This window comes from Sus scrofa, chromosome 2 (assembly GCF_054392235.1).
Source record: "Sus scrofa isolate SSC_HxYL_T2T_F1_AM1 chromosome 2, Sscrofa_HxYL_maternal_Yorkshire_Landrace_v2.0, whole genome shotgun sequence".
Taxonomy (NCBI): Eukaryota; Metazoa; Chordata; class Mammalia; order Artiodactyla; family Suidae; genus Sus; species Sus scrofa.
In genome coordinates, this window is record NC_139384.1 from 67,553,669 (window position 1) to 67,566,851 (window position 13,183).

Below are 13,183 nucleotides of genomic sequence, written 5' to 3' on the forward strand. Positions count from 1 at the left end.
CCATCATGGCTCAGTGGTTAACGACTAGGAACCATGAGGTTATGGGTGTGATCCCTGGCCTTGTTCAGTGGGTTAAGGATCTGGCGTTGCCATGACCTGTGGTGTAGGTCGCAGATGCAGCTCAGATCCAGTGTTGCTGTGGCCCTGGTGTAAGGCCGGCGGCTACAATTCCCTAGCCTGGGAACCTCCATATGCCGCAGAAGCAGCCCTAGAAATGGCAAAAAGACCAAAAAAAAAAAAAAAAAAAAAAAAAAAAAAAAAGAGTATTTTTGTTTTAAAGTCAATTTTATATTAATACAGTCATTCTAGTTTTCTTATGGTTACTTACGGTATATCCTTACCCATCCTTTTACCTAAGTATCTAAGGGATGTCTCCTAAAGACTATATATAATTAAGCTACTATCTTGCTCTTTTTATATGGTCTGATGATCTCTACCCCCTTTTTATTAACACTGTTTTTTTAAATTAAAGTGTGGTTGATGTTTTTTTTAAATCTCTGCCTTTTAATTGGGATATTTAGATCATTCACATTTAAATGGATAGATTTACATTAGTCATTTTACTATTTGTTTTCTATATACATTCGTTCTTTTTTGTTCTGTTCATCATTGAGTGCCTCCTTTTGTGTTAAATATTTTTTAATGTACCACTAAATTCTGTCGATTTTTTATATCTTGAAGTTCTTCCAATAGTTGCTCTAGGGATTAAAATAATCATTTTATTAATTTATCACAATCTGCTTCAGATTAACACTAACTTGATCCTGGTAAATTGTAGAAACCAGAGGTCCCGTTGTGGCTCAGTGGTTAACGAATCCAACTAGGAACCACAGGGTTGCGGGTTCGACCCCTGGCCTCGCTCAGTGGGTTGAGGGTCTGGTGTTGCTGTGAGCTGTGGTGTAGGTCGCAGATCCTGCAGCCAGAGGCTACAGCTCCAATTAGACCCCTAGCTTGGGAACCTCCATATGCAGCGGGTGCGGCCCTAGAAAAGACAAAAAGACAAAAAAGAAAAAAAAAAAACAAACAAAAAAAACCCCAAAAACAAAAAAAAACCCCAAAAATGTAGAAACCACATTCTAATACAGGTCCATTTCGTTCCTTCTCTTTTGTACTATTATTGTCACACATATTATATCTATATGTTATAAAGACAACAGATTGTTCTATGCCTTTGGTCAATTCCAGAAAGCTGAAATCGTTATTTCTGTCGATTCTATCCAGTGTTAATTTTTTATACGATGTTACGTCTTTTACCTAAGAAATGAGAAAAAAATAAAGTCTTTTATGTTAGCCAACATATTAACCATTTCCAGTGTTCTTTATTTCTTCCTGTGAACTGAAGCTACCAAAATATCATTTCCTTTCAAGCCTGAAGAACCAGCAAGTCTGCTGGCAACAAATTCTCCCAGGCTTTTGTTTATCTGAAAATGCCTTTTTGCTTTCATTTCTGAAGGGCAGTTTTGTTTTGTTTCAGCCCTGCCACGTCATTCGGAAGTTCCCGGACCAAGGTTCAAACCTGCAACACAGCAGTGACAAGGCTGGATACTTAATCCACTGAGCCACAAGGGAACTCCCATTTCTGAAGGGCAGTTTTGATGCATCTAGAATTGAGTTTTCTTCAAGTACTTTTAATGCCATTTGGTTACCTTTTTGTTTCCATTTGATATCTTAGATGATAAATAAGCTGTTAGTTACATTAATGCTTCCCCTGTATGTGATAACTTGTTTTTTTCTTGCCACTTTAAAGATTTTCCCATTCTCTCTGGCTTGCAACAATTTGGCTATGATATATCTAGGTACAGATCTCTTTGCATTTATGCTACATGAGGTTTGTTGAGCTTCTTGGATAAGCTTCGCCTCAAATCCTTTTTTTTTTTTTAGGGCCACACCTGTGGCATATGGAAGTTCCCAGGCTAGGGGTCAAAGCTACACCTGCCGGTGTATATGACAGCCACAGCAATGTGGGATCCGAGCCGCGTGTGCAAAATCTACACCACACCTCATGGCAACGCCAGGTCCTTAACACACGGAGCATGGCCAGGGATCAAACCTGAAACCTCATGGATCCTAGGTGGGTTCGTTAACCACTGAGCCATGAAGGAAACTCCTCAAATATATTTAGACCATTGTTTATTCAAAGAGTTTTTCTGTCTTGTCCCAACCATGCTGCAACCTTGAGCTAATACAGCCACTGTCCCTCCCTACTTGTCCATCTCCAAAACTGTCACTTTAACCAATAAGGCCACTACATTTTACCACTCTAAATTGAGTAAGTCCCTCCTCCCCCATGCAGAGAATCTGTTGGCCCTTACAGCCTGTACTGGCTAAGCAGAACCTCCTTACCAATTAGAGCTGGGGAGAGGGCATGAATGGAGCCCCAGGCCAAATACCACAGAGTCTCATTGCTTTTACCCAGAGTTCATCAGTTTCTTAGATGCAAATCTTCCTCAGATTGCTGTATGCTTCTGGTCAATTTCCAGAGTGCCGAAATGGTTGATTTAGGGACTCAATGCCGTCTTTTTCTTTTTTCTTTTTTAAGGGCTGCACTCATGGCACATGGAAGTTCCCAGGCTAGGGGTTCAACTGGAGCTGTAGCTGCTGGCCTACACCATGAACAATGAGGCTAGGGGTTCAATCCCTGGCCTCGCTCAGTGGGTTAAGTACGGATCCGGTGTTTCCGTGAGCTGTGGTATAGGTCGCAGACTCGGCTTGGATCCCGTGTTGCTGTGGCTGTGGCGTAGGCTGGCAGCTATAGCTCCCCATTTGACCCCGAGCCTGGGAACCTCCATACACTGCCAGTGTGGCCCTAAAAAAAAGAAGGAAAAAAAAGAAAAAAATGCCAAAGAACAATGGAAAGGGGACTGTAGCGAAGGAGAACTCATCCCACTCCTCGTGCTCAAAATCTCCCCAATGTAGCTAAAAAATTGTCTTATTTATTTAAAATCACCAGTCACTTCCTTAAAGAAAAAGGAAATTCTCTTTGCCAGAAGCCATCCGAAACTCCCTCTAGTCTTCAATATGCCCAAATTGAGTCATAAGTACAGGACAGCATGAAAGAAGCAGCTTTGAAAAAGAGTCAAATAGAAATCGTAGAACCAGAATACTATATAGTACTGAATTAACTATTCCAACATTCAACCATGAGTAGATCTCACAAATATGCTGAATGAAAGCAACCAAGGGGTACAAATTATGACTCCGGTTTCAGGAAAAAAAAAAAAAAAAAAAGTACACATGGGCATAAGGTTGCCAGTAATGCACTGCTTCTTTTCTTTCTTTCTTTTTTTTTTTGGCCACACCTGTGGCATGCAGAAGTTCTAGAGATGGAACTTAAACCACAGCAGTGATAATGCCATATCCTTAACCCACTGCACCACCTTGGGACTCCATGTTCTGTTTCTTGATTTGAGCTATAAGGATGTGTTCAGTTTATAGTTTGTGAAATGTATCCCATATCACATGTGTGCTTTCATTATGTAAGCTATACCTCAAATGAAATTCTCTATATGGAGTTCCCTATCATGGCTCAGTGGAAATGAATCTGACCAGTATCCATGAAGACACAGGTTCAACCCCTGGCCTTGCTCAGAGGGTTAAGGATCTGGCATTGCTGTGAGCTGTGGTGTAGGTAGCAGACATGGCTCAGATCTGGAGTGGCTGTGGCATAAGCTGGCAGCTGCAGCTCCAATTTGACCCCTAGCCTGGGAACCTCCATATGCCAAGGGTGCAGCCTTAAAAAGACCAAAAAAAGGAGTTCCCATCATGGCTCAGCGGAAAGGCATCTGACTAGTATCCATGAGGACGTAGGTTCAATCCCTGGCCTCACTCAGTGGGTTAAGGATGTGGTGTTGCCGTGAGCTGTGGTGTAGGTCACAGACATGGCTTGGATCTGGCTGTGCTGTAGGTCAGCAGCTGCAGCTCTGATTCGACCCCTAGTCTGGGAACACCCATATGCCTCGGGTGCAGCCCTAAAAGAAAAAAAAAAAAAAAAGAAAAGAAAAGAAAAAGGAATTCTCTATATGGAGGTTACCAAGGGATGTCCTGAGCTAGATACTCTCAACAAGGATCCAAAGACTGCTTCTAGTAGCAGAAAGAGTAGCCACTCTCTCTAGAAAAGATTACCATTTTAGAATGGCTTATGGGCTGGACTTGATCCTATGATTCCATCAAAATTCACAACTATACTCCTCCAACAAATTAAACAGAATATTCTATATGGGAACTGGAGAAGACACTAGCTCTATATGTAACACCTTATTTTAAATGAAGCTTAAACCTGCAGAGGAATTGTTACCAATACTTCTTTCCCTCACCACAAGTCATGCACCAGGGTCAATTCAAGGTACACATTTGTTACCTAGAGATGCAAAGCAGAGATTATTACCCATTTTACAAATGAAGAGCAGAGATTACCACCCATTTTACAAATGAAGAAGCACAGGCTAAGATAATTTGCCCAACATCTGTGATTGAGCCCCAACTCTGCCTAAAGCCAGGCACTTCCTACAATCTCACATTGCTTCAGGAACATCCTGGGGTATCTCTAGTCCCACAGGAGGACTCTTGCTCTGAGTGCTTGGGTTAATCTCTGTTTCCTGCTCCCCCGAATCCTTTCATGCTCCTTTAACGCTTAACTTCTCCATCACAACTCACTGGTCTGCTCTACAGAGGAGCACAGTGTTTACAGGAGAAAATATATACCAGGAGCCTAGGGACATAAGAGGGGCCTAGCAAATCTCCACAAATGTAGACTCCTCCTTCTCCTCACCCGAGACACTGCTGAGGACCAAGTCAGAGGGAGAGAAAGTAGACCTAAACTTACAATTTTATTTCTAGAATTTAAAAGAAGACTCCGGTTTTAGAACATGCACTTTTAAAAGCAAAGTGAGATAGAAAAGGCCCTTCTGGGTAGCACAAATAAAATCAGAGTAAGATGCTTCACCAGTAGGAGGAGGTTAGATTTTCTCATTTATCTTGAGGAGATTAGAATTTTTAAAGCTAAGACGATCTCTGAAGCCCTTAGGAGGTCAATATTCTGGGTCCCCAAATGAGTTTAACACAAAGACTCCAGGTTGGGGCCCCCCTGTAGGGTCTGTCAATAGAAGAAAGTGAGGAGCAGGCAAGTTCCCCAGACCTGCATTTCCACCCTTCATCCGACTAGGGGCAAAGAGATGTGGGGGAGTTGGCCAGGGCAGTCTGCAGGGGAGACAGGGAAGTAGACAAGGGATGGACCACAGAGAAGCTATAGGGCTTCTCAGAAGGCCAGAGTCACACTGACATGCCCACAGTGGGAGAGCTGGCTCGTGGAACATATGGGTGTGAATATTCTGCAAAGAATGGCTCTCATGAAAGCTCTGAAGGGAGGGGTAACAGCAGTAGCTATGCCTGAAGTTCTCTTTACATGGAGAAATTCTCTTTAATCATTCTTTCTGAGTGAAGAAACAGGGTAGTACATTGACTCTCATTTCTTTCACGCTTTTCCCTTAAGAATCTCACGAAAGCTGAGGATTGGTAAAGTTACTCTTGAAGCAATCAGTATCGATTAGGAAGAAACCAAAGAGCACATCAACCAAAGCCTTGAATAGAGTAGCCCCCTCCTCCGTGATGCACCACCTAGGAGGAGTGGTGACACACTTGAGAGAGCTGAGCTCCCGAGTCTGCCCCTAGTCAAGTGACGCAGGCAGGGTATAGCATTCCCCAGATCTAAAAAGGTGGGAGGCAGAACCAAATGAAAAACTCAAGTCTTCCTACAAACCAAAAGCTTTGAGTTGGACAGCAGGGACAAGTTTGGTGAAGACCTGCTGCCAAGCAGAGGAACCAGAGGATACCATTGCTCCCATCCTGTGAGACCCACATTCTATACTACAGATGCCTGGGCCCCAGGGCCCCAAGAGGGAGGTCCCTTGGCCGGACAGTCAGGGAGGTGCCAGGGCTGGAGCCCACAGCCATCTCCATGACAACCAACCAAAAGCTGCTTCTTGCAGGCCTGGTGACAGCTTCACCCCCACCTCCTCACACCCAGGCCTGTACCTGACATTTCTGGCCCCTCCTGCTCACCTGTTCGAGGTTCGCATGTCCACGGGTCCATCAGCCACCTGCCCTTCGCCTCTGCCCACGGCCACTGCCTCTGTCCCCCTCAGCAATCCTTGGGCTGGGGCTGCTCCTGGCTCAGGTGTCACTCTCATGTCTCCGTCAGCATTTAAATCTGAAGGCAACACTCCTCTCTCCATTTTTATTTTCTTGCTCTCCACATCATCCTCTGCTGGGTCTCGTTCAAGCGCTCGTTTCTGACTCCGTGTTCGGCATGCTTCTTCAGTCATTCTGAACTTTAGGGGAAGGAGAAAATGTGACATTTAAACTTGGTACAAGAAAGTTGCTACTTTCTTACAAACTTTTCATAGTGTCAACTTAGAGTGTTTTCCTCCCCATGTGACAATGACAGAAGTAGGCACCACAAATGAAGGGCTCCCCCCAAACACTCCCAGAACATTTCCTCACTGCCTTGGGGAAAGCTAGGAAAGGAACACACAGCAACTGGCAAGCCAAGTTATGCACTGCCCTGCCTGGAGCCAGAGACCTCTGCAGGGATCTATACAGGAACTAGATGCTTATCAAAAAGACTGGGGAAATTCCTGCTCCAAACTCAAGAGCAAACAGAAGAAAACGGTTCTAGATGAACTCCCTGCCAATGGCATCCTGGGTACCTACACTGGATTGGCGGTATCTGGGATCCAGGAAACAGGGACCACACTGTTCCTGGAGCAGAGTCACAGCCCGGATCCAGCCCTGCACTGTGCTGATATAGTTTGACCCTTCTCCCCTTCATTGAAGAGAGGCCTTCTCATTCCCTGCTCACCTTGGGGGGGGGGGGGAGGAGAACAGGGCCACATTTAACCCCTTGACTGCCGAGGAGGTAAACTCTGAATGGAGTGAGGACTGGCCCATCACTATGCCAGTACCCTGTACCTGCAGCATATACATATCTTAATTTAAAGAAGAAAGAAAAGACGAAAAGAAAAAAAAAAAAAAAAAAAAAAAAAAAAGCTGAGTCAGTTTTTGATCCCATGACATCACTGGGCTCCACATGACCCTTCCCAGGATTCAGTCTGAGAGACAAAGCACTTTCCAGAAAACCGGTCTGAACCGGTTCCAGACAACAAGCTGAAGTGTTGTTAACCCTCACGGAGACAGGAGGGAAGACTGCAGTGTTGTCTGTCTGCAGAGAGACTGCTGGCATTCTACAACGGAGTCTGGTACACAGGTACTCCCTCTTAAAGGGGCCGCTCAGAGCCCAGCCTTGATGTCCCAACGGGACAGGACATGTGAAGCCAGACTTCAACAGTCAGGGTCTAAAAAGCCATGAGCATTCATCAGAGGACAAAAAGAGAATTTAGCTGCCAGGCTCCTGAAGTCCCTGGGTACCAGTTCTCCATAGTACAATCTGCCCACATCTACCAACATGAGGTCCAGGGAGGAGTACACTATTTGAGCCCCTCAGAATCCCAATTCACACCCATAGCGTGCCTATACTGAAGACCTCTCAGCTCTGTGTCTAAGCAGGCAGAGCAGCCTCCCCAGTAAATACCCTAGGGAGCCTGTCTTGGGAAGGATCAGGCAGACCAGTCTCAGAGCCCGCTTTCTGGGAGACTGTGGAGAACACAGAGTAATGAAAGGTCCACTTCACCATATGTGGGACACACTCCCGAGATGACTCATTTGCAACCTTCTTAAAGGAACCAATTTCACAAATGAGCAACAGTGCAGGGCCCTTGCCTTGGACTCAGACCAAAAGGACAGAAAGTGACAGCTGATTCCTGCTACTGGCATAGAAGGCAGAGTGGCTGTCTGACACGTTAGGCCAACATGGCCCAGCCTGGGCACTCAGACATCTGCTCGTATGGGGTCCAAAAGAGTTGAATCAAACAGGTTTTCCCATAGCCATGCCACTCCCCAGGGTGCTCACCATTCCAGGCAAGACTTGAGAACTTTAAAGCTCAAAGGCACAGGATACCAACTTGGCCTCCATCTGCCCCCTCTCCTGTACCACACCTCAGCCCTCAGCCATCCCTCTATCCCTCTGCTCTCACCAAGATCTCCCCAGCCCCAGCCCCACCCCATGCACTACAGTTCTCATCTGGGTCTCCTTGTTGCCTCAGAAGGAAGCAAGGGATGCTCCCATGCCCTTCTTAGACTAAAGTTCTAGTTTCTGGAGTTCCCGTCGTGGTGCAGTGGTTAACGAATCCGACTAGGAACCATGAGGTTTCGGGTTCGATCCCTGGCCTTGCTCAGTGGGTTAAGGATCTGGCGTTGCCATGAGCTGTGGTGTATGTAGGTTGCAGAAGAGGCTCGGATCCCGTGTTGCTGGGGCTCTGGCATAAGCCGGTGGCTGCAGCTCTGATTCGACCCCTAGCCTGGGAACCTCCATATGCCGCAGGAGCGGCCCTAGAAGAGACAAAAAGACAAAAATACATAAAGTTCTAGTTTCTGTCCTTCTCCAACATGCCTTTACCACAAATGCTATCAGCCTGCTTACTGAGTCCATCTGTCCTGTCTCCTCATGAGCTACAGGCCAAGTCACTGCCCTGAATGCCGATCGCCCTCCCCTCCTCTCCCTCACTGTGGGAGGGTGGATCACTTTTCCTTTGGGCACTGCCTGAACAACAGGAGCGCCTCGAATGTTGGGGGAATTGAATGCAGTGATTTCAGCGGCCACAGTGGATTGTAGGTACCTGCAGTGGATTGTAGGTACCTGCATTCCCAGGATCAAGGAGTCAATTGGGAATAAAAGACAAGAGGAGATCAGGACCTCTGGCAAGGAGGAACTCCACTGGAGTCAGTGGAAATTCTGCCCCTAAGGGAGAACCTCCCAGTCTGGCCTGGTGAGGCAGGGAGTCTGAGGTGAATAGGGAGAATGCATCCTCCCCAATACTGCACTCAGACTTCCCCTCAATGCTTTCCCATTCCACCTCTGCTCCAGCCAGGCAGGCCCCACACCCCCAGAGCCAGCACGGCCCCCAGCCTTGTAAGCCCAGACTCACTGAACCCCAGACTGCATTAAGTCATCCCTTCCTCCCAACTGCCCACATGGATAACAGGGGGCTGACAAGGAGGTCTCTGCACATCAGGTCATCAGACCAGTGAGTCAGTGCCCAAGTGACCTCACTTCATCGTCACTGGTGTAGGACAAGCAGATCATAAGGGGCGAGAGTGGAGCCTCATATCCACAGGGCTATTCCCTCCAGCCCCAGCTGCCACTATAGGCCACAGGGGCACTCTGGTTCTGATCTGGGTCCCCACCAGAAGACCTAGGAGACAGCCTGCTGGTGCTGTGTGCACTGTTAGAGCAGCTCACTCTGAAGCTGAGGGGCTGGAACTCCGCCAACCCCAGGCACGCCCAGTGCCTCTGGCAGGCGGGCTGCTGCGGTGGGGGTAGCTGCTGCACCCCTCCCCCACCACACGAAGGACAAGCACAGCTGGAGGGGGCGGGGCCAGCTGTGGGGGGAAGGCGCCTCCTTGGGTGAAGCCTCCTCCAAGAGAAGGCAGTTGCCTCAGTGCCCACATGGGGCCTGCCACTGGCCAATCCCTGGCACCGCCAGGCGATTCCTCCTGGGAAGGGCAGGTGTTGGTAAGGAGTGGCTCCTCCCTTCTCTCAGCAGGAAGGACTAGTGCCCCAACCAAGCATGTTAGGGCTGTCTGCCACCGCCCTGCAGGCAAAGAGGGCAGGGACAGGGAAAAAAAGCTGTCAGGAAGAAACTAGCCTTGAGGAATGAACTATGACCCAGGAATGAAGCAAAAGTGACAATTTCTGCAAAAAGCATTGAGGAGGTGCATTTGAATACTTTCTAAAGAGCAAGTGAAGAGCTTGGATTATCCCAACTAGCAAATTAGGATCTGCTTCAAAACTGCTGGCAAGTGAGGGGAGAAAAATGAAGGGATAGCAGCAGCAACAGCCTAAGTTCCACCAGAGGCCCAAGGAGGAACTGCTGGCTCAGAGAGAGCAGCACCCCCTCAACAAGGCAGGATCTCTAGACGGCTACTGAGTGCAGGGACAGACTCTGTCCTGACAGCACCAAGCCCACTGTAAAAATGCAAAGATGCAGCCAGCAGGGCTGTAAAGCCGCCAGAGGCACAGGCTGCTTATATGGGAAGCAAGGTTAGATCCCAGGTGGCCTCAGACCCTCCTTCTCACTCTCTCCAAATGCAACGTGGCTAGGGAGGCAGGATGAAGCCCGAGTCTTCCTCAGGCCTGAGAACGTAGGGTTCACAAGCACACAGCCCAGACCAATCCCAGGATGATGGGGTTACCAAGTCCCAGGCAGAATGCTATCACAGTGCTTTCGGTCAGATGTAAATTTCAATTGCTTCTACCAAAACATGCTTTATTTTAGTAAAGATGTCACTTTCTAACTGGCCTGAGAACCTCAGGTCAGAAAATCTGTTCTGGAGTTCCCGTCGTGGCGCAGTGGTTAACGAATCCGACTAGGAACCATGAGGTTGAGGGTTGGTCCCTGCCCTTGCTCAGTGGGTTAACGATCCGGCGTTGCCGTGAGCTGTGGTGTAGGTTGCAGATGTGGCTCGGATCCCGCGTTGCTGTGGTTCTGGCGTAGGCTGGTGGCTATGGCTCCAATTAGACCCCTAGCCTGGGAATCTCCATATGCCGCGGAAGTGGCCCAAGAAATAGCAAAAAAAAAAAGAAAGAAAATCTGTTCTAAAACAACTCCAAAAGGGTGAACTACGCTGTGGTATGAACCAATCTTTTTAAAACAGGACCTGGGAGGCCAATACTCCCCACACAGGCCAGGTAAATCATCTCTTGATGATTCAAAGGAGAGAGAGAGAAACTAGGTATAAGTCAGAGCCAAAACCCTGAGATTGCTATTAATACTCTCTGTACTAGGAAATGCCATTTATACTATACTGTTATTAACATGCCAGCAGGAACACTACTAGTAATACTCCTATTTCAGGCATGAAGAAAAAGGGGCTTAAGAATAGGTGCTTGGGAAAAATAACAGAACCAACGCTCTGAAAAGTCAACAATGAGGAGTGCTTTTTCCAGAGCCCAAAGAAGGAAGTGAGTATGAGGAGGGGTAAGAAGGAGGGCGCTGAGTGTAGAGTGACCTCAAGTGGAGCAGAGAGGGTGGCGGGGGTGTGTTGAGGGTAGGGGTGGGACCGATTTGTTGTAAAGAATCACGTGGCTGACTTGGGGACACACTGGGGTAGAGGGTAGCAGGGGGAACAGACAGGGTACTTCTGTGGCTCAGGATAGGAAGGGGATAGAGCAGAGAAGAGACATGACCAAATGCTGGGTGTATTTTAGAAGATACAGACAACGCAACATACAAACAGCTGGATGTGAGGTGAGAAAGGGTTGCTTTGATTGTTTTTGTGTGAGCAACTGGAAAAACGGAATTGACTCTCTGAGATGGGGAAGGAGCAGATCTGGGGGAAGAACGCTGGGAGTGGGAGTGGAATAGTTTGGAATGCAGAGAGGCTTTAAGAGTGTCTGCTGACAGGTAGAGGCCTATACACTGGGCAGGGTGGCATGGAATGAAGGGCCTGTGAAGCAACTAATGCAGAGTTGAGTGACAACAGGGTCCAGAAGCCAGACTCACTAACCACTGGCAGAGCTCTATCAGCCTGCAGCTAGGTGCCCACCACCAGAGTACCCCCAAAGTAGTGGCACGGCACAGAAAAGACTCCAGGCTCTGGTGGTCCCCAAGTTAGGATTGTGCCACCTCTCTGCATGGCCTCCCTGAGGCTAGGAACCTCATCTACCCTCCCCAAGACAGTGGCCTGAGGAAGCTTCCAAAGCCGAGTCCCTGACCAACATACCCTCCAGGAATCTCCCATGTTCTTGAGGGTCAAACCTAGGTACATGGGGAGAGGTAGAGGAGAGAAGAGATAAGCTGTGTTTTGTGCCTGCAATCCCTGGCTGACAGGCACACGTCTTCCCTCCCAGAACAGAGACCCCACTCTGCTCAGGCCTGGGCAACTTCCGAATGCACATTTCTTTCTTTTTTTTTTTTTTTGTCTTTTAAGGGCTGCACCCGTGACATATGGAGGTTTCCAGGCTAGGGGTCTAATCGGAGCTGTTGGCACCAGCCTACTATTCCAGAGCCACAGCAATGCCAGATCCGAGCCGCATCTGCAACCTACACCACAGCCCACAGCAATGCCGGATCCTTAACCCACTTAGCAAGGCCAGGGATCAAACCCACAACCTCACGGCTCCTAGTCGGATCCATTTCCGCTGCGCCACGACGGGAACTCCCGAATGCACTTTTTTTTTTTTTTTTTTTTGTCTTTTGTCTGTTGTTGTTGCTATTTCTTGGGCTGCTCCCGCGGCATATGGAGGTTCCCAGGCTAGTGGTCCAATCGGAGCTGTAGCCACCGGCCTACGCCAGAGCCACAGCAACGCGGGATCCGAGCCACATCTGCAACCTACACCACAGCTCACGGCAACGCCGGATCGTTAACCCACTGAGCAAGGGCAGGGACCGAACCCGCAACCTCATGGTTTCTAGTCGGATTCATTAACCACTGCGCCACGACGGGAACTCCCCGAATGCACATTTCTGAGTGACAGTGGCAGGGATACAGCAGCTGTGTCCTGGAAGGAACTCACACCAAAAACACCAGTTCTCCAGTTTTAAATAAAACCAAACCTCATTAAGGCCGTCAAGTATAAGGATGCAATTTAACTTGGGAAAGAAAAAGTTGACTGTGAAAGCCAGTGTCCCCACCTCCCACCCCCGCCCCACCAGACACAGCAGAGAACAGAGGATGGACCTCAAGGAGCAACTGGCTGGGGGAGCTTGTCATTCTCTGAGCCTCAGTTTCCCCATCCTTACCTCATAAGCGTACTCTGTGAAGAGACAGAGTGGACATTAGTAGTAACCTGAATGAGAAAATCGAGTCACAGAATGGTATACCATTCACATGGTTTTAAAGTGCTAATAACCTACAGAAAGAAATACTAAAAGTTCACTAAAATCGAAAGAGAAAGAAACTGGACAAAAATCCACAAGACTCATCTCTGAAGAGTGGATTACTAAGAAACTTTCAATATCTGTATTAAACATTTCTTTTTTTTTTTTTTTTTTTGTCTTTTTGCCATTTCTTGGGCCGCTCCCGCAGCATATGGAGGTTCCTAGGCTAGGGGTCGAATCAGAGCCGTAGC

The 13,183-nt window shown here is 47.8% G+C and overlaps 1 protein-coding gene across 22 annotated transcripts in view; it reads right to left on the reverse strand.

Moving 5' to 3' along the window:
• The window catches only part of GATAD2A (GATA zinc finger domain containing 2A), a 101,626-nt gene that overhangs the window by 35,059 nt on the left and 53,384 nt on the right, over nucleotides 1–13,183 (reverse strand). For 17 of the 22 annotated variants that reach the window (XM_021083427.2, XM_021083423.2, XM_085012211.1 and 14 more), the window contains one exon: nucleotides 6,058–6,326. In XM_021083427.2, coding sequence (XP_020939086.1) covers nucleotides 6,058–6,326 — 269 coding nt within the window. The remainder of the gene's footprint in view (nucleotides 1–6,057; nucleotides 6,327–13,183) is intronic. The other 5 variants (XM_085012216.1, XM_021083426.2, XM_085012215.1 and 2 more) reach the window with 1 other exon arrangement.